We start from the raw sequence: 21558 nt of genomic DNA on the forward strand, positions 1-21558 counted from the left end.
TGTGCTAGCTAACCATTTGCACCTTTGAGCTATAGGTTCCAAAGTATCTAAAATTGTCACTACCGAAACAGTCACGACCCAAACATTTGGTGAAGTTTCGGTAGTGACATCTTTGTTTTTTTTTGTTTTTTTTGTTTTGTTTGTTTTTTGAGTGTTATCTTATAAAATGTTCACTACCGTAACAGCCACAAACGAAACATGTCATAATTTTTGTCAAAAATAAAGTATACTGAATTATCAACTAAGATGTTATGAAAGTGTTTGGTTTATTCAAACTAACAACTCCTTAACTTTGAAATCAGTATGGTCAATGTTTTGGATTTTACAAAGACAAATAGGATTCAAAATACAACAAATCTCATAAATCACACTTAAAATATTGTTAAAAATGTAATTGGTGTTGATTTACCTCTGAAAACATTTTAATAAAACAGAGAAAAATATATTTACAAGGAAGATATAAGCAAAATTTGAATAGGTCAATATAACCCTTCTTATTAAATAATATATTACTGTGTTTCGGTTGTAACAAATTTGGGCAGAGGACAAATATTCGAAAACTTAATGAAAATACAATATGAGTATTAACTGCACAATTACTTGAATTGTGTACCTTGGATATTACACAATTTGAATAAATACAAAATTTGTGGAAAAAGACTAGATGTTTCTGACTTTAAACCAGTTCTGTAGAATGGCCCATATACACTACTCAAAAGTTTGGAGTTTTTTAAAGAAGTTAATAATTCCATTCAGCAAGGATGCATAAAATTCATCAAACATGATAGTGAAGATATTTATATTGTTACAAAAATTTCAAATATAGCTGTTCTTCTGAACTTTCTATTAATCAAAAAAAAGGTTACACAGTGTTTAACAGTCTTAAACAATGATAATAGTAAGAAATGTTTCTTGAGCAGCAAATCAGCATATTAAAATCACTTCTAAAGGATCATGGATGGTTTTACTTCATTAAGTATGATGTTAGAAACAGAAAATGTCTTTATATATATATATATATATATATATAATATATATTTTTAGAACCTGTTATAAAAATAAATATACTAAGTAAGAAATAAAACATATATAGTTAAGCATTCTATTAATTATATTAGTAGACATATATTGTTCACTAATGGCACTGGTTCCTTAAAATACAACATATTCTGAACTTTAAAAAAAAAAATGTTTTTAACATTTAACATATTCAAGGAAAAATTCTTGATCAAGTCCAAAAAAAAAAACTTTTTATTGAGGCTATTTTTAAAAAAATGTTCTGAGAAAGGGGGAGGGGGAAAGAGGAAGGATAGATAATACAGAGGTAGAGATGGTGCAATGTTTACACTGTAAGATAAGGCAAGAGACAAGGGGCCAAAGTCCAGTAAAAGAGATCGCAAATAACCCTAGCCAATACAACACAAACACACAAAGCTTTACTATACAAAAACATCCAACAGCTATGCATTTCACCTATACAAATCACTTATGAATATGCTTTGATGTTTAAATAAAGTGCATTACAAGTCCATTTTATCTCTGTTCAAAGAGCCACACATAAAAAAAACAGAAGTCTCCTCACAACAGCACTATCTTTACAATATCACCACAGCCATGTGTACACAAACACACACACACACACACACAGAGCGATGGACACTGTGTCACTCTGTTAATTTTAACCAGTCGATGTAGCTCATTTATTAAAAAGTTTGAAATGGCCAGAGAATAATGAATAGGGTGGGTAATTAGTAACTAAAAAAGGTGGAACCTCCTTTATATTCACCCCATCAGTTGGGAAGCACAGCACAAGAGGAGAGAGGAAGCCAAACAAAAGGAATAGAAGAGAGAAGACCTAAGATGAGCCAGAGAGAAAAAAAGAAGGTTTAATCAAGAATTGGTGGAGAAGGTTGAAGGTTGAGGAGTGGATTTTGACTAAAGTTTCTTGAGGAACAACATATGCTAGATAGTTCATTAAGTGCATTTTGGATGAAGTTTGGATTGATTGATCAGAAGACACCAGGAGACTTACTGCAACAGCTGGTCAACTTGAGCTCTTTGTCTCGCGGCCTCCTCCGGCGGCAGCCTCTCTAGCTCACGGAAGATAGGAGGTGGATTGTCCATGTCTCCCTCCTCCGAGCTCTCGCCATCGGCCCGGTCCGTCCTCTCGGCACCGGCCGAGGCACGTTCTCGCTCTAGGTCTCCCATGGCCTGGATCAGCAGCTCTTTTGACAGCCCTGATCCCAGTAAAGACCACACCAGCTGCTCCTGTAAGGCCGACAGCCGGCTGCTTCGTTCTCCTCCTGCTCTCCTCCCCTCTCCTCCCTCCATCTCTCACGTTTGGAGGTGTTTAAGCAGCCGTTTTTGTCTATAATTTCCCACAGAAGCTTTGTCCGTGGCACTGAAGCAATTAGCAACACACTCTTTGTGTGCAAACAGACATACACACAATATCGCACAGGTTCAATATTCACCTCAGGCTTTGAGTTTCACACGAAGGGCTTGTTTTCATTGTCGTTTTCCAGTGTTCTTCTGTTTCTGCTCCTGTATTAAGTCTAGACACCTGTTGTCCTTTTGCTTTGAAATGTGATTTTTTTTTGCTACTTGCTTTTCTCTTCATCCCCTCCTCCTTTACTCTGTCGCTCTCTCTCTCTCTCTTTCTCTCCCACTCTCCTGGTGAACTTTAGCCTCGGCCTGTGTTGAGGGCAAAGTGTACAGTCTAACTATTCAGTGAAAATGAACATTACAAATGCATTTAACACTCACACTGTCATCTTGTTTGTCTTTTTTATGAGACAGACTCAGATATTTAATTTTGGACTATGAAAACCTATCATAAAAACATAGCTGTATTTTTAAAATGGTGATAGTCCTAACAAAGAGTGAAAAAAACTATTTCTATATTTATTGAAATTAATTATTAAATATATATCTAAACCAGGGGGCCGGGCTCACTAGGGGGCCTAAAAGTGACTTAAAATTAAAATGTAATTACATTTTTATCACAATTTGTAAAATCACAATGTGCATAATCACATTTTGTAAAGTGATTTTTTAAAGACTTATAGACTTGAAATCTGTATCCACATGTAATTGATAGTATCAATTGTTTTTCACTCCATTTGCAAATGATTGTATTTAAACTGTACTGTCATCCATATCACAAAATAAAAGTGTAATATGCATAACCATTCCCAAAGTGAGACATTTTAGAAATGAGACAAGATTATTCATAAAAATCTCTATCGTGGTAACTCGAGTATACAGTCCAATAAAATATTACCATATGATCACTTTACAACTGCAGTAAACTTACAAAGTTATTGCCACCGTTTCTGAGCTTTAAAATGCTTCACTATATTATCTGTAAAAGTGTGGTACAGCTGCACTGTACAACTGAAAATGAAAGAAAATATATCTAGCAAGAGAAAACTTTTTTCTATTTGAATGTATTTGAAATTGTAATTTATTTTGATGCAACGCTGTATTTAGCTGTCATTACTTAAGTATTCAGTGTTACATGATCCTTCAGAAATCAATTGATTTCATGCTCAAGGAACATTTCTTAGTATTCTTAAAAAACATTTGTGCTGCTAAATATTTTTGTAGAAACCCAGGATCGATGAATAGAAAGTTCAAAAGAGCAGCATTTATTTGAAACAGAAATCTTTTGTAACATTCAAGTTCCAATTTGATATTGATTATTTTGGATATCCAGTTGAGAAAAGCTTTTTGAATCTGAAGATCAGGGTAATTTTTAACTTATTTTGTCTTCTGGGAAACATGTAAGTATCTTTTGTAGTCTCTGAAGGCAGTACTAAATTAAAAAATATATATTTAGGCAAAATAAGAAACATGTACACATCTCCATTCTGTTCAAAAGTTTTCATCCCTTGGCTCTTAATGCATAGTTTTTCTTTTTGGAGCATCAGTGAGCATTTGAACCTTCTGTAATAGTTGCATATAAGTCCCTCACTTGTCCTCAGTGAGAAACGACAGATCTCAAAAACACACAGTCATTGTTGGAAAGGGTTAAAATACACAAAAATGCTGGAAAACCAAAGAATTTGTGAGACCTGAAGGATTTTTCTGAAGATCTGCAGGCAGTTTAACTGTTCAGGACAAACAATGGATCATACACAACTATCACTAAACAAAAAAACACAACTGTGGATCATTCAGGTAACAACACAGTATTAAGAATCAAGGGGATGTAAACTTTTGAACGGGGTCATTTTTATACATTAAACTTATATTTTCTTTTGTGGACTATATGTAAAAATCTTTTATGTGAAACATCTTATTCAGGTCAGTACAAAATAAACAATAACATGCATTTTGTATGGTTTTTTGAAATATAAACATTTAAATGGTGGCTGTCATAAAAACCTGATTCATTCAAATGTAAATTAAACATTGAAAAACAGTAAAAACTATAATGAATATGTTATATATTTAGCAAAATGCTCTTCTCTAGAGTTTTCTAACGTTGGCAATTTATGGTTTATGTTTTTTCTGAGGTAAATGTGACATTGTTTACAAGCTGTTATATTGACGTCTTTGCACGGTTGAAACACTATTTGAGCGATTTCATGAGACAGGATACATATTTCGGTAAGTTGTACTCTTTCTTTTAAGCATACCTCTGGGTCTTAATTCATGTTTTTTTTTTCATGATTTTTTATTAAATCCTGGTGTTTGTATTTGAGTGTTTGACTTATGTCGGCTGCACAACATACAAATCAAAATTACAATCTAAACCAGTTTTTTTTTTCTTGAATTATCAATCAAACCTGTAAATGACCAAATGCTTTATGTTTAGTATGTGAGCCCTTTCATATTTAAATTGATTTCATTTAAAAAACCTTACTGAAACAATACCTTGGTCACAGAAACAGAAATAAACCAACTGTTGCCACTTAGAAACAATGCAAAAAAAAGTTTTAATATATAGAACTGTAATTATACACTATTTACATTTATACAATGATACCTTTTTCTCACAAATAACACCCATAAGTTAATAAATTCAATTTACATGCTGAAGTGCATAGTGTTCCATATAACATTGGCCACTCTGAATTACAGTAAGCTTCTACTGAAGCACCATTGTCACAGAACAATGGGAATCATTAGCAATTCTTAAAAAATAGCGAACCATCCAGGGAACATTCACACCAGGTGTTAGTGGACTGAATGGACATAGATTTTATGGCCACAAAGAACTCGTGAAGGGGGAGCGCTAGGGATTGACAGTGTTTGGCTGGACAGAAGAAATTTCCAAATGTACCAGTGCTAAAAAACTGTTCAATATGGCTTGCTATCTGTACGTTAGAGCGATGAAGGGTGCGTGTTCTAAATGTACGCCATAATCTTGACAGGGCTGTGCGATATTGTCCAGTAAACTGCAGTGTAATGCCAGTCCCAGCTCTAAAGTGGGCTGCAGGGGGGCCGCACCCTCCCTGCCGTCATTCACCTCCCCCCACTCTACAGGCACTGTGTCTTGAAGCGACGGGGGTCTTTGCTTTTGGACAACGGCCCCTGGTCTAGTCAAGCCCCTCACCCGATGCATTTCCATCACGCTTGGACCTCTACTGGCCCCTCCGATGACCAGCTGCAGGGCCTGGAAGAGGGCAAGCAGATCGACTCTCAGCTCCACGACACCATCTCTCAACCAGACACTGTACCTGCAGAGAGAAAGAGAACATAGCTATAACTTCAGAAGCTCAGTAAATCAATTCAGTTATTTCTTGGAGAACTGTGCTAATAACATTTTCACATAATTTATCAAGTTCCTCTGCCTCACCTAGTGGGGAACCCTCGTTTCTCCAGTGAGGGCAGCACGGGTTGAATGTTGAGGTGTTGGGGGTTTGAAAAGTGAAAATGAACTTCCGCTTTCGCCAACGGTGCTGACAGCACATCCTCGCCGAGCAGAAACTCAATGTTGGAGTCTTGACAAGTCAGAAAGAGGCACATGATGTTAGGGGCAGTCCTGTCATATATTACATACTGTAAAAATTATATTTTACCTTGCTTTAAAAACCATTGTGAGCTACCAGATTCATGATTTAGGTTTACGCTGGTTTGGAGCTTGTCTAGCTTTCATTTACTTTTTAAGTGAATTTTTGACAGTCATTTTTAATTTGGCAAGCAAGATTGTCTTTTAGCATCCCATATGTATGCTAAAAGTTTTAACTACAGTACTTTTTGTTTAAATCCCCCTCTCCTGGGAGTTTGCAGTCTGGTTTTGACCACTAATTTTGCTGGTCAGGCTTGTCTTTGCTGTTCAGACTGGGAAACACTAGCTTGACCAGCTTCCCTGCTTAAAAAATAAATAAATAAATAACCATCACAGATGTAATGTAATGGTTTTACGGGGTAGAATGGGACTTTTGGTTTTAATAGAAACTGTAATGGACCATGTGGGTCTCTACTGGTAATTGGTCACCTTCTATTGGTGGCTTGTTAAAACCATTAAACCTTGGGGAATATGTCCCAAAAACACAGGAAACCATTTCATTTTCAAAAATGGTTTTGTTGGTTAAAAGTTGATGGTTTGTAGTGTTTCTGTGTAGAATTGCTGTGGTGGTTTCTATTTTTTTTTAGCAGGGTTTAACCAGCTAACAACAACTGTTTTTTCCCCTCAGCATTGTCACAACATCACAAAATAAATTTGCTTGGACACTACTGTTGCCATTTTTACCTCAATGCCACTCGAACTTCTTTAGAACCACAACCTTCGATTTTAAGTCACCTTGGACGCTTTAAGACTTATAATTACTTATAATTATAAATTAAATGTAGCGTTTATTAGCTAAACTGTAGCTGGTAGAGCTAGTTGACTGAGAGTCTCGCTAGCTAATCCTGGTTGGAACACGAGCATCAGTTTTCAACAAGGTGTCCGAACAGAGAGATACTCACCTCCAACCTTTCCGCCTTGTATTCCCTTGACACTTCCACAGTGGTAGCCCACTTGACAACAGCGATAAACCCTCCTGACGAATCTGAAGAGGGGCTGTTCTGGAAACACAGCACGACGTGGACCGTCACTCATCGTTGATAGTATCTTCAGACGGTACATATGGCCCCAGTCACCAAGCGAAGTGGTGCTCTCCGTCCAGGGTGCGCTGAGGAGGGCGCACTGGTCGTGCTCAGATCCTGGTTCGCGACGGCTTCGTCTCTGGACGTGTACAATACGGATTTTACGCTCTCCTTGAAACGATGTCACCTTGCGAAGCTGTGTACGAAGCGATCGGGACTGTACTCCTATAGCAATAGTCATGATAGCGAGAACTAGCAGTGAAACTCCTGTGCGCGTAACCGTGGCCATTTCGAGTAACCACATATATTGCGCTCCGGAGATGCTTGTGTCGGGCTCTCCACGATACGAATGAGAAGGTAAATCCTCCTACTCTGACAATAAGCTGCTGCTTCAGTGGAATTTGAATTCTGGATTCATCTGACTCTCCTCCCCCTGGTTTTGTTTGGGACCCTTAAGCAGCCATTCGCACCCCCATCGACCATTTAAATGTGTCTGCATAATGAGGCGCCTAGAGCCCTGCCAGTCCAGTCCATTCTTATTCTCACTCCTAATGACCCTCATTACAGAACATCTGCACCATTACCAACGAGCTGCTCATTTGCAAGAGAAACAACTTGGACCTAGGGAAGCATAAAACTTTCCCAAACTGTCCTATCCTGACAATAGCTCCACAACCAACAGAGAGGTAATCTGGGATATAGAAACCATTCATCTGGGTGCACATGCAGTATTTGGACACTTAAGCTACACTTTGTAATTCATACTAATACAAATGTATGAATTTAATTACATAGATAACAAACAATCAGCTAAATAGCTTTTTCTCACAATTAACTTCACTTTTGAAGTTAATTTAACTGGGTAGTTTCAGTGTGATTTTTACTCTATGTATGAAGTTCACACAGGTCCTATCAGAGAACCACAGGAGTACTATAAACACGATTGATGAATGTTTGACAACCAAAAAGTGTCTAAATCTCTTCATATTAAACAAGATATCTAGTGTTTCATAATTTGAAACATTTTTGAGAAATATTTTATCTGAAAAGCGTGTGTAGATATCATTTACTCACCCTTATGTCGTTTCAAATCTGTAAGACTTTAGTTCTTCTTTCAAAAAACAAATTAAATAATTTTTTAATGAACCCTGAGAGATTTCTGCCTCTTTAAGGAAAGGCTATTACACCAAAACTTTGAAGCTTCAAAAAGTTGTTAATTATTTGATGTGACCCTGGACCACAAAACCAGTCTTAAGTAGCACGGGTATATTTGAAGAGTTCAAATGCAAAAAATTTCTTCTAAAATTAGCCTTTTCTCAGGCTCCTATGTTTATGTACAGTTATTTCACTTTAACGGCAATGAAAAGAACCTAAGCGGCACTTAGGTATTTGCATCTTAACTCTTCATTTCTAGCAATAGCTAAAAATACATTGTATGGGTCAAAATGATCTATTTTGCTTTTATGCACCCTCGGATTCCAGATTTTCGAATAATTGTAAGCATATTTATTCAGATTTCAGATAATGTATACATCTGAATTTTTAAAATGACTCTCTTATGACTGTTTTTGTGATCCAGGGTCATTTATATTCAAACTCTCCTTACAGAATCCCAAACAGATTTACTAAAGCACATTTATTAACACAAGCACAATTTTGTTTCATTTAAAAAAAGGTAACAGTAACACTGAATGGTCTCAGTCACTCTTTACAGCCTCTGTTCTCTATTCCATCTAAACAGCAAAAAGCTACAGCAGAACCATCTCTCAGGACGGAGACACTTCCTCTAGATTGTCGTATTACTTGGGATGACAGCATATCACTTTCAGCCTCTACTTTCAATTACAAAATGAACAAACAGCAGCCTATTATATAAACAAAAAGGATTAATTACATTCTGAGCAGTGCGATAGACATATAGTATAAATATAGTGGATATCGATGAAATAAAGAAAAGAGCCCAGTTAAAGCAGGTTAACTCCATGTTTAAGGAGCCGCTGCCGGGCTTTTCGGGGTAGCGAGAAGGCACTATCCTGAGGATCAGGACTTCCAGAGTTTCTGACAGGTGTTCCCTGCTGGAGAAAATATGTCTCTTGGGCCGTGCTACGGGTTCCGTACACTGCCGAGCTAGCGTTCCTGTAATTCAGGACATAAACACAATGCTTACATAAGTAAAATGTGCTTATTTTAACACTTTTGTTTGAACGGTTCAAATACAGGGATAATTACACAAATGAATCAAACAGAAAATACACATTAAATGATGGAAATGACTTAAAAGGCATTCAAACACACTCTAACCTGACAATGGCCTCCTGTAGTGTGTCTAAGTGTGAGAAATGTGAATGGAGCAGCTTAGTGGCCTTCACAAAGGCCTGATCCTGGGGTCCAGCGGAGCGCCCACATACATTAGCTACACGACAAATTAAAAGTCACAACTATTTCAGGAACACATATGAAATACACAATCATTTATGTCAGTTGCCATTTTCACTGAGTTGACTTAAAGGAGTAGTTCACTTCCAGAATGAAAATATACAGATAATGTACTCACCCCCGTTGCAATCCAAGATGTTCATTTTTGAGATGTTCCTTTTTCAGTACTAAAGAAATTATGTTTTTTGAGGAAAACAATTTAGGATTTCTCTCTATATAATGGATATGTACGGTGGCCCCGAGTTTGAACTTCCAAAATGCAGTTTAAATGCAGCTTTAAAGGGCTCTAAACGATCCCAGGCAAGGAATAAGGGTCTTATCTAGCAAAACAATCAGTTAATTTCTAAAAACAATTGACAATTTATATTGGCTCTGCGTGAACAGTGTGTATTCCTGTTTATGACAGTTATGGTATGTCGAAAAACTCCCAACTTCAAAATCAGAGTTGATAAGGATGATAAGGGGGTGAGTACATTATCTATAAATTTTTATTCTGGAAGTGAACTACTCCTTATACATGTTTGAAATAGGACTTACTAGTAAGAGTGTTTTGAATGCAGTCATAGTGGACAAAGGTGTAGGGACCCGGTGGGCCGTGTGTCCCAGGTGAGGCATTCCTCAGGTGAGCCTCGAGCCCATTTAGTGATGCCAAGCTGCTGTGATTCTGCAAAAATAGCAGAGAACACTTTTATAACAAGAGAGCGCCATTGGGGTCAGTAAATGTTTTTATTATTATTATTATTTTAAGTTCTATGTTCACCATTAATTTGATCAAAAATACAATAATATTTGCTGAATAAAAGTACTAAGTGCCCCAAATCCCTATATATATATATATATATATATATATATACACACAGTCAAGCCCGAGATTATTCATACCCCTGGCAAATTCTGACTTAAAGTTGCTTTTATTCAACCAGCAAGTTTTTTTGACCGGAAATGACACAGGCTTCTCCCAAAAGATAATAAGACCATGTACAAGAGGCATCGTTGTAGAAAAAAAAATATTTCTCAGCTTTTATTTACATTTGAACAAAAAGTAAATAAAAGGCATGTCCAAAATTATTCATACCCTTTGCAAACTGTCACAGTCTATAGGAAAATCGTCTTACTATTTTTTAGGAGAAGCCTGTGTCCTTTCCGATATAGGGGATATATAGGGGATTCAAATAGAGAGTGAAATTCAAAAAATGTTTTCTCACCCTCAGGCCATCCAAGATGTAGATGAGTTTGTTGGATCCTCTGCAGGGAATGGGTGCCGTCAATATGAGAGTCCAAACTGCTGATAAAAACATCATAATAATCCACAAGTAATCCACATGACTCCAGTCCATCAATTAACATCTTCAAACCATTGCTTCTTGCCAAAGTAAGCGTCGTCTATCCATAATATTTCTTTTTCAGTAAAACAGTCATCTAAAAAACTAAATTAGGAGAGAAATATGCATGGATCAAACACTGTTAACAAGCAAAAACTGTAGTGTAACTGTAACTAAACAAACATGCTAGTGGATTTTGATGTGAGAAAACATCACTTTTTCACTGGAGGAAGCGTTATTATGGATTATGGACCGGTACTTTAGTCAAAAGTGAAGGTTTATGGATTTCAAGTCATTAATTTGATGGACTGGAGTGGTGTGGATTACTTGTGGATTATTGTAATGTTTTTATCAGCTGTTTTATCTCTCATTCTGACGGCACCCATTCACGACAGAGGATCCATTGGTGAGCAAGTGATATAATGCTAAATTTCTCAAAATCTTGGATGGCCTGAAGGTGAGTACATTTTCAGCAAACTCATACATACTATGTACAAAATATTTCAAACAGACACAAATTCATGCTTCTCACCACTTCCTCTCTGGCGGTGGGGTCCGTGTTGAACTCAGGCTCCACCAGTAAGGCCAAGACCAAACCTCTGACTCTATGCTGGTATAATACTGAGGGCACTAGAGAGGTGTCTGCTAGGGTCTCATGTGGAGATGGGGTGATTGTGGGTACATATTTCACTTGCTTGCTCTCTGTTCTTTCCTCACCCTCTGTTTCCCCTTGAAATCTGCCATTTTTACTGGTCACATGATTGTTAGCATCCAGTTTATTTTCTTCACAGTTCCACTGCTCATACCCATTAGTGAGGGCTTTGATTTCTTCACTGTGAATGTCCTGATCTGAATTCAAACTTTCACTTTTGGTCTCAGACCCTGAGTTTGTATCTATATCCTGCTTTATGTTCAGGCCTGCCAAACTTTCTTTCACTGCACCGCAGTTAGATCCATTAGATGTGCTGTGGTCATGTGAGTCAGGAGTAAAATACTCTGATTGGTTCATGAGACTGGAGTGAAGGGGTGTGTTAACCCGTGAAGGAAAGGGGCTGAAACATGGTTCATCAGAGAGGGAAGAGCGAGGAGAGGACGGCATTGTCTGATAGGACGTTGGGGGATACTGCCTGGGATCTAAGCTTGAAGAGTCAGTATCTGTGGTTGGGGTGTCAGATAAAGTGCGAGACAAGAGGCGGGACTTGCTGGGTTGGCAGGGAGGTTGACTGCAGTGAGACCTAGCAATGAGAATATATATAAATACCAATTAATTTGTAAAAACACCACTGTTCAAAAGTTTTCGGTCAGTAACATATTACTAATTCCAATCCAAAACTTTTGAACAGTACAGTATATCCACAGAATGCGATGTTTACATACATCTTGCAGAATCTGCAAAATGTAATTATTTTACCAAAATAAGAGGGATCATACAAAATGCATTATTTATGATTTTTTTATTTAGTACTATATATTTTACATATAAGACATTCACATATAGTTGAATTTATAAAAATGACACCCGGTAAAAAGTTTACATGCACTTGATTCTCAATACTATGTTGTTACTTAATGATCCACAGTGTTTTTTTTAAAGATATTTGTTCTTGAGCCCCTTGTTTGTCCTTAACAGTTAAACTGCCTGCTGTTCTTCAGAAAAATCCTTCAGGTCCCACAGTTTTTTGTTTTTTCAGCATTTTTGTGTATTTGAACCCTTTCCACCAATGACTGTATGACTTTGAGATCCATCTTTTCAAACTGAGGACAACTGAGGGACTCATATGCAACTATTACAGAAGGTTCAAACACTCACTGATGCTCCAGAAAGAAACATGATGCATTAAGAGCCAGGGGGTGAAAACCTTTTGGATTTAAAGATCAGGGTAAATGTAACTCATTTTGTCATCTGGGAAACAGATCTTCTGTAGCTTCTGAAGAGCTGTAGTATATGAAAAAATATGACATTTAGGCAAAATAAGAAAAATGTACACATCTCCATTCTGTTTAAAAGTTTTCACCCCTGGCTCTTAATGCATTGTGTTTCCTTCTGGAGCATCAGTGAGCGTTTGAACCTTCTGTAATAGTTGCATATGAGTCTCTCAGTTGTCCTCAGTGTGAAAAGATGGATCTCAAAATCATACAGTCCTCATTGGAAAGGGTTCAAATACACAAAAATGCTGAAAAACCAAAGAATTTGTGGAATCTGAAGGATTTTTCTGAAGAACAGCAGGCAGTTTAACTGTTCAGGACAAACAAGGGTTTCATGAACAGCTATAACTAAAAGAAAAACACAGCTGTTGATCATTCAGGTAATAACACAGTATTACGAATCAAGTGTATGTAAACTTTTGGACAGGGTAATTTTTGTAAATTCAACTAGTATTTTCTCTCGTGGACTATATGTAAACGTTTTTTATGTTAAGTATCTTATTCAGGTCAGTACTAAACAAAAATAACATGCATTTTGTATGATCCCTATTATTTGGGTAAAATAAATAACACTTTGCAGATTCTGCAAGGTGTATGTAAACTTATGACTTCAACTGTAGTAATGCATACACTTCTTGATTTGTACCTGCATGCTCTATCCACTGGGGGGCAGCGGAGAGAGTGCAGTTCAGTGGGCGTCAGGAACACCTGTGCGGTAGCTGTGAAAGAGGATGATGAGCCCACCGATGAGTTCAGGCCATTGGATGTCACCCGGAAATCCTGTAATTAGACATAAGGAGAAATGCTAAAGGATACAAGGATATATATAAGATATTTATGTAATGTGTTCAGTATCAGGAATCACAATTAACTTGATTGTACCTGGCTGTACGTTTGCGTCTCATACACCATCACCTTTACTGTCAGCGCAGGTGGCATCTGAGTACTAACCACCCTGTACAACAGAAAAATATCACTCTTGATTGCTTTAGCCACTTACAGATACATGATCAGTATTTAAAATCAATAGAAATGATCATAAACAAATTTTTCTGCAGTGAATTCTCACCTGCCCCTGTAAAGGATACACCCTGCCAGGACCAGAGGACATCGCTGACATGCCTGAAGAATCAGGGCAGCCTTCAGCAGCAGCAGAGGATCGATCTGATGCAGTGAGGATTAAAGAGAAGTGACCATTCACAAGCAGGTTTGTAAAAATTATTCACAAACACAAGGACAGAATGCTATGCTCAAGGCTTGCTGTTGCAGTACTGATTCAGGCTGAATGAATCATTTTGTGGCACACTGTTACAGTAATAACGCAGTAAATTTAACGTCTTCTCATAAAAACTTCACTCATACTTACATGTGTGGAGTCAATGGTCCTCAGGCAGCTGAAGATGTTGTGCAGCTCAGTGGAGCCGCCCTGCAGGTGACAGAGATATCTGGCCCATTGTAGAGCCAACTCCTCCTTGCTGTACAACTGTGTTGAAATGAAGCAAAACACAACATATATGTGGAAGTGGTGTAATATGGTATTAACGTTTAATAGGTAGAAATTATCATTTCGAAGTTTGAGGTCTGTAAGATTTTTTGTTTGCATAATGAAGCAGGGTTATTATATTTCAATAAAAATTAAACTATAAAAGAACATTTTTGTTACTTAAACTTCAACTGAAAATGAAATATAAAAAACCTTTTAACTTATTTTATTTTAGCTAGTTGCCAATGCAATATTTTTTAGTTTTGTTTTTGTTTTGTTTAACAGTAACGGTATAATTCACCCAAAATTCTGTCATTAATTACTCACCCTCATGTTGTTCCAAACCTGTAAGACCTTCCTTCATCTTTGGAATACAAAATTAAATCTGAAAGCTCTCAGACCCTGCATAGACAGACAGCAACGCAACTGACACATTCAAGGCCAGAAAGGTAGTAAGGACATCCTTAAAATAGTCCATGTGACCTCAATGTTTCAACCATAATTTTATGAAGCTACGAGAACAGTTTTTGTGTGCAAACAAAACAAAAATAACAACTTTATTCAACAGTTTCTACTGAATGCACACGCATGCGTCATAACACTCTTGTGAACGAGAGAAATTGTTGAATTAAGTCATTATTTTTGTTTTTCCAAATTATTCTCGTAGCTTCATAGCATTATGGTTGAAGCACCGATGTCACATGGACTATGTCCTTATTAACAATGTCCTTACTACCTTTCTTGGCCTTGAACGAGAAAGTTGTGTTGCTGTCTACGGAGGGTCAGAAAGCTCTTGGATTTCATCAAAAATATCTTTTGTTTTCTGAAGATGAACAAAGGTCAGAAGTGAAATCTTTTAGAATTTTAAGATCAGGGTAAATTTAACTTAGTTTGTTTACTAGGAAACCTGTAACTATCTTCAATAGCTTCTGAAGGGCAGTACTAAATGAAAAAATATATTTAGGCAAAATAAGACAAATGTACACATCTTCATTCTGTTCAAAAGTTTACACCCTTGGCTCTTAATGAATTGTTTTTCCTTCCGAAGCTTCAGTGAGCATTTAAACCTTCTGTAATAGTTGCATATGAGTCCCTCAGTTGTCCTCAGTGTGAAAAGATGGATCTCAAAATCATACAGTCATTGTTGGAAAGGGTTCAAATACATAAAAATGCTGAAAAAACCAAAGAACTTGTTGGACATGAAGGATTTTTCTGAAGCACAGTGGGCAGTTTAACAGTTCAGGACAAACAAGAGACTTATGAACAACTATCACTACACAAAAAAACACAGCTGTGAACCATTCAGGTAACAACACAGTATTAAGAATCAAGTGTATGTAAACTTTTGAACAGGGTAATTTTTATAAATTCAACTATTATTTTCTCTTGTGGACTATATGTAAACATCCTTTATGTGAAATATCTTATTCAGGTCAGTACTAGATAAAAAAAATGTGTACGATCCTTCTTATTTTGGTAAAATAATTAACAATTCCAAAAAAAAAAAAAAAACCTTACTGACCCCAAACCTTAAATATCACATTAAACCATAATCTTATAATTAGTGAATAAAACACTGTAGACTGCGATGCTGCACCTGGTAGCTCTGACGCACTGGTCCATTGTAGAAACAGAAGACGGCAATCAGCTGATCAAGTAAGTCACACACACTCACATCAGGAATGTCAACCACACAACTTAATGCCTGGAAACCAGAGAAAGATCCAATTCAAAAGAGTTGTAAAAAGCTCACAAAAGCCTTTAGTCAAACCAATTTTTATCGCTCCGTTCAAGTCAGGAGGTAGTAGGCACCAAGACATTAGGTTTTGTAACAGGTTTTGTAATGTCATTACCCAACAACAACATTTTCTCTTACCCAAAGAAAGTTATCCTTCATGCGGATTGCATATTTGCTTTTGCGCAGGCGAAGCAGACGCACAGGAGAAGACGACAGCTCAGACACACAACGACACACACCGGCCAGCTGTCCACAAAGCAGCTCTTGTTGGTCTACTGGTGTCTGCAACATCACACACACCATCATGCATATGTACAGTTGAAGTCAAAAGTAAACATACACCTTTTAGAATCTGCAAAACATTAATTATTTTACCAAAATAAGAGGGATCATACAAAATGCATGTTATTTTTTATTTAGTACTGACCTGAATAAGATATTTTTACATAAAAGATCCATCTTTTCACACTGAGGACAACAGGGGGACTCATATGCAACTATTAAAGAAGGTTCAAACACTCACTGATGCTCCAGAAGGGAAAACGAATTATTAAGAGCCAGGGGTGTAAACTTTTGAGCAGAATGAAGATGTGTACATTTTTCTTATTTTGCCTAAATATCATTTTTTAATTTAGTACCGCCATTTAGAAGCTACAGAAGATACTTACATGCTTCCCAGAAGACAAAATAAGTTAAATTTACCCTGATCTTCAAATTCAAAAAGTTTTCACCCCCCGGCTCTTAATGTATCGTGTGTGTTTTTTTTTCTGGAGTGGATGTGAGTGTTTAAACCTTCTGTAATAGTTGCATATGAGTCTCTCAGTTAGAGGTCGACCGATATTGGTTTTTACCGATACCGATAGCTAGGTTGGACCACACTGGCCGATACCGATTAATTAACCGATAGTTTTTGAAAATGGATACTGAACGGCAACTAAAATAGTGCTCTACTATTTAAAAAAAATATACTAAACCATACTTTGTAAATAAATAAAAATGTTAATATTAATTATATATTGATCATTAAAGTTATTTCATAGTTCATTAATGTTAACAAAATAAACTTCAAAATTTAACAATATTACAGTAAATCTTGAAATTAACAGACTCTAACAAGGAACAACACTTCTATTCTACAGCTTTCATCAATCTTAGTTGATGTTAATGGGCTCATTTTAAAGGGGTGTGTATCTTTACATTTTAACAATATGTAAAATTGCAGGTTTTATGTCTTTTGTTTATATTTGGAATCTCTGTATGTCAGTAGGCCTACTGCCATCTTAAATTAAGATTCAATTTAATTACGATTTTCAATATCAACTAAATATAACCATGCGTCACATTCTCAGTTTTCAATATTTCTGCACATGGCTACATTTTCATTTACATTTTATATCAAATTGATTTTTCCATTATATAAGCAGGCTACTTTTTTAAACAATTACTTATTTAAAATAAGTGTTCTTTTTTCTTTATCATTTGATTATTACTGATGAGATCGTAGACAGTAGCTTCTTTAACAGGCTGCATTAAAACGAATGCACAGATCTATTTCGATTTATCAAATGTTTTGTCCTGCTCTAAAAACATAACTGACTGTGTGTACTGTACATCAGTTTTGTATAAGTATTCGAAAATGCAAGTGCATTTAATCGCATCCGCAATAAAGCTTTTTAGGACGAACAGACCCAAAGCACAAGTGAAAGTCTGTCAGTGCGCGAGTTTAGTGCATCTAATAGTACTGCATTACAAACGGCAGAAATGAAGGCATATGGAAAGTAAAAAACTGCGGTTGAAAGTTCACACTGTCAAACAATGCACATGTAGCTCACAGTGCAAATCCTGTGCAATGAAGTCCTCCGGGTCTCTAGCGCGCACACGTGCCATATGGGGGAAAAACACAAGCTCATTGAAGAGAGGATTGCGATGCATCCGAGAATCCTTTTTATTTTACCCACCCTTAATGAAACCGGACAAAAGTGCAGCGCTGCGTTAACGGATAACTTGCAGGTATCAAACACACACAGGACACGTTGTGTAGTTCAAGCAGAAATCTAAAACCGTTTATTTAATCACCAAACGGGCAAATGTTTACTTCAAGAATGATAAAAAAAGCGGCAAAGGTTAGTTTAAAGAACAGATCAAACGGAAAGAGAAAGTGCGATCTATATCATTAATTGCAGCCATTTCAGAAACTATTTATTTTCTGTTATACATTTATGTTTAAATATTATTTGTTTTGTTTCAGTATAATATGTTAATTACGAAAGAGGTTTGTGTAATTTGTAAGTGTCATAAAGGACGTGCTATGAATTGGACGGCAATACCCCGGGAGAATTGGAGAGGGTCAGACACAATTTTTGACCGCTTCGTACGTTTTTATTAGTGGAAAATCCCTTCTTAAACGAATTTCGTTTTGTATAATTTTTATCTTAATTTTTAATAGATATTTTTGTTGATTAGTTATTAAAATAAAATAAGAACAGGAAAATGGCATTGTAAAACAAAGTGCGTAACTACCATGCTTCCGCTGCCTGACGAAAAGGCTAAAACATAAATTATAGCTCTATGTGAAGCATACAGACATTATTAGAGCTACAGAAATAAAAAAAATATTTTGCTTAAATGCACAATACTCAATCTTCCAGCCCAGGGTCAAGTCTTTATCAACATTAACAATGATTTGGGACAGATCTGTAATCTGTAAAACTATGGCACTGTGACTCGCAGGATTCTGTCGGCTGAATGAACACAGTTTGCTTTCTCACGTCACGTCTTTAAATCTGCAACTTTGCTGGCTAAGAATATCACCGGCTGGATATAAATCAATACAAATATATGGTAACAATCCTGACATTAAACATTGGTCTGGGGCTTAACCTCTCATACTCTATGACAGCGGAGCGGAGCGTGAGCCGCTTCAGCAGAGAACGCAACCCAGAAAAACTATCGCAAGGATTTTTGCCGATAACCGATAGGCCGGCCAATCAACTATCGGTGCCGATTAATCGGCAAAACCGATACATCGGTCGACCTCTACTCTCAGTTGTCCTCAGAGTGAAAAGATGGATCCCAAAATCATACAGTCCTTGTTGGAAAGGGTTCAAATACACAAAAATGCAGAAAAACCAAAGAATTTGTGGGATCTTCAATTTTTTTCTCAAAAACAGAGAGCAGTTGTGGATCATTCAGGTAACAACACAGTATTAAGAATCAAGTGTATGATAACTTTTGAACAGGGTCACTTTTTTAACTATTATTTTCTCTTGTGGATTATATGTAAACATCTTTTATGTGAAACATCTTATTCAGGCCAGTACTAAATTAAAAACAACATGCATTTTGTATGATTCCCCTTATTTGGTAAAATAATTAACATTTTGCAGATTCTGCAAGGTGTATGTAAACATTTGACTTCAACTGTAGCTATACGAAGCATCATGAAGGTCGTCTTTTAAAACAGTTGTGTTATAATATTGTTTTAGAAGGTGCAGTTGCTTCTTCATGCTTCAAACAAAATATAAGTAATTTTCTTTTCAAATTATATTATTATAAACACAACGTATGTCTTACATCCTCAGGAGAGAAGTAGTAAATGCCATCTCTAGTCAGGTCACCCTCCTCTTGCACCTTTAAATTATCATACAGGAAGAAGAAGCTGCATTCGGAAATATGATGAAACACAAAAGCAATAAAGTTAGAAAACTGATACAGAATTGGACAATGAGCATTTTGTTCTTTATGACACACTGTAAAGAATGCCTTTCTAAAGGGCATCTTAGGAAACTGCATACAGCCACAATATTACTTTGTTTAAAGAAATAATTTATAGATTTACACACTGAATATTATTCTTACCGTCTGGAATCAGTCAAAGCCGTTGTCTCAGCCATTGGTGATCTGCTAAAAGAGAAGAAATCTGGTTAAAAGAATAGCTCTCCCAAAAATGAAAATGTACTCACCCACCCACAGGCCATCCAAGATGTAGCTGAGTTTGTTTCTTCATTAGAAAAGATTTGAGATAACATTACTTGCTCACCAATGGGTCCTCTGCAGTGAATGGGTGCCGTCAGCATGAAAGTCCAAATAGCTGATAAAATCATCACAGTAATCCACATGACTACAGTCCATTATATAATGTCTCGTGAAGTGAAAAGAGGTGTGTTTGTAATAAACAAAACAATCTTTTAAGTGTCTCAACATTAAATCGTTGCTTCTGGGTCAAATATGAGCCCTTTATCTCTCTAGTGAAAAAGTCATCTAGTCTAAATCAGGACAGAAGTATGCACAGATCCAGCGCAAACAATCTAAAACAGCACTAAAGAAATATGTCAGTGGATTTTGTTGTTAAAGAACAACAAAGGAGGGCCTTTTTCAGTGAAGGAAGTGTGATTATGGACTGGCATAACATTTTAGATAATGCCTTATAATTAATATAACAACTTAATTATAGGTTTCTTTATTAGAAACACACAGCTTTTCTCTTCACTAGATGTTAATTGATGGATTGAAGTTGTGTGGATTACTTGTGGATTATTGCGATGCTTTTATCAGCTGTTTGGACTCTCATTCTGACGGCACCCATTCACTGCAGAGGATCCATTGGTGAGCAAGTGATTTAATGCTAAATTTCTACAAATATGGGGATGGCCTGGACATTTTTTATTTAAAGCTGGGAATAAAAAGGTCAAGATTTAATCATTACTATGCAATTATAGATATATATATATACATGTATATGTAATGTAAAATATTCTGATAGTGTCGATGTTACTGTAACTGCGTTGCATGAAAGGTCACGTTCTTGATTCTCTGAAATGCACTACAGTATGTATTCATTTGTGGGATTTGTGCTTCATTCGAGTACCACAGAAACTGAATGTTTATATAGATAGACAGCTTTCACTTTCACATCTGATAATCCACAAACCTACAAGATTTGCGTAGAAATGACTTCACTGAGAAAATCTCTCGAATTCACACGTTAGTGTTTAAATACAGAAGCATGCACGCTTTTTAACACTAGATGTGAATACAGTAAAATACTTTATTTATACAAAGCATTTCTTGTCGAACTCCAGTCAAGACTAACATAAGAAACAAAGAAATATTTAAACTTTTAAATACTTTCAGAAATCCTTTTGTTTTTGACTAGATACTTTTAGAAACTTTGAGTAAATCATTTGGATTACTCTTAAATCATGCTGGATAACACGATCATCAGGTGTTGCACTTGCAAGGTTTATTCAGTTAATGTCAAACTAAACAAGCTTTAAAAAAACTGTGATATTTGTTATCCGTTTTAATGTGAAATAAATCGCTGTTGCTGTGCATTTAGTATGTTTGCGCCTGATTAAATGCGCAGATGTTCCTTCATGTTTCATATGTGCAACAAGAACCGAAACAAGTGTTATTTTGACTCACCGTCGGTGGGTTGAACGAAGTTTAGATAACTTTTACGCATGTCATCCAACTTCTGCTGTGTAATTACTCAATCCCACTCACACTCCCCCATTATTCATTTCCTCTAGAGAATACTGTCAACAATTCACGAGTATCCAAATGCCAGAGATATACAAACGGAAACTGATAAGATCTCATGTTTCATAATG

General features: G+C 36.4%; 3 protein-coding genes across 4 annotated transcripts; all 3 read right to left on the minus strand.

The window, feature by feature from the left end:
* Nucleotides 1-1830: 1830 nt before the first annotated feature.
* Nucleotides 1831-3169, minus strand: hnf1a (HNF1 homeobox a). Its single transcript, XM_073819779.1, has one exon. The coding sequence runs from the start codon at nt 2329-2331 to the stop codon at nt 2029-2031; it is 303 nt and encodes a 100-aa protein (XP_073675880.1). The 5' UTR covers nt 2332-3169; the 3' UTR covers nt 1831-2028.
* A 1839-nt stretch (nt 3170-5008) lies between these two features.
* Nucleotides 5009-7330, minus strand: LOC141286591 (uncharacterized). The gene is made up of 3 exons (XM_073818639.1): nt 6922-7330; nt 5807-5951; nt 5009-5687 (listed from the first exon to the last, which is right to left on the minus strand). The coding sequence occupies exons 1-3, from the start codon at nt 7328-7330 to the stop codon at nt 5321-5323; spliced, it is 921 nt and encodes a 306-aa protein (XP_073674740.1). The 3' UTR covers nt 5009-5320.
* Nucleotides 7331-8658: 1328 nt separating this feature from the next.
* hps4 (HPS4 biogenesis of lysosomal organelles complex 3 subunit 2) lies at nt 8659-21552 on the minus strand. Of its 2 annotated transcripts, none has more exons than XM_073819508.1 (13): nt 21371-21552; nt 19805-19846; nt 19520-19604; nt 16085-16228; nt 15806-15913; nt 14092-14208; nt 13795-13889; nt 13608-13680; nt 13372-13505; nt 11332-12034; nt 10015-10141; nt 9343-9454; nt 8659-9177 (listed from the first exon to the last, which is right to left on the minus strand). In XM_073819508.1, the coding sequence occupies exons 2-13, from the start codon at nt 19837-19839 to the stop codon at nt 9006-9008; spliced, it is 1905 nt and encodes a 634-aa protein (XP_073675609.1). In that variant the 5' UTR covers nt 19840-19846; nt 21371-21552; the 3' UTR covers nt 8659-9005. The 2 variants fall into 2 exon arrangements, with proteins under 2 accessions (XP_073675609.1, XP_073675610.1); XM_073819509.1 differs by having other exon boundaries at nt 19805-19849.
* Nucleotides 21553-21558: the final 6 nt, after the last annotated feature.

This window comes from Garra rufa, chromosome 15, assembly GCF_049309525.1.
Source record: "Garra rufa chromosome 15, GarRuf1.0, whole genome shotgun sequence".
Lineage (NCBI taxonomy): Eukaryota > Metazoa > Chordata > Actinopteri > Cypriniformes > Cyprinidae > Garra > Garra rufa.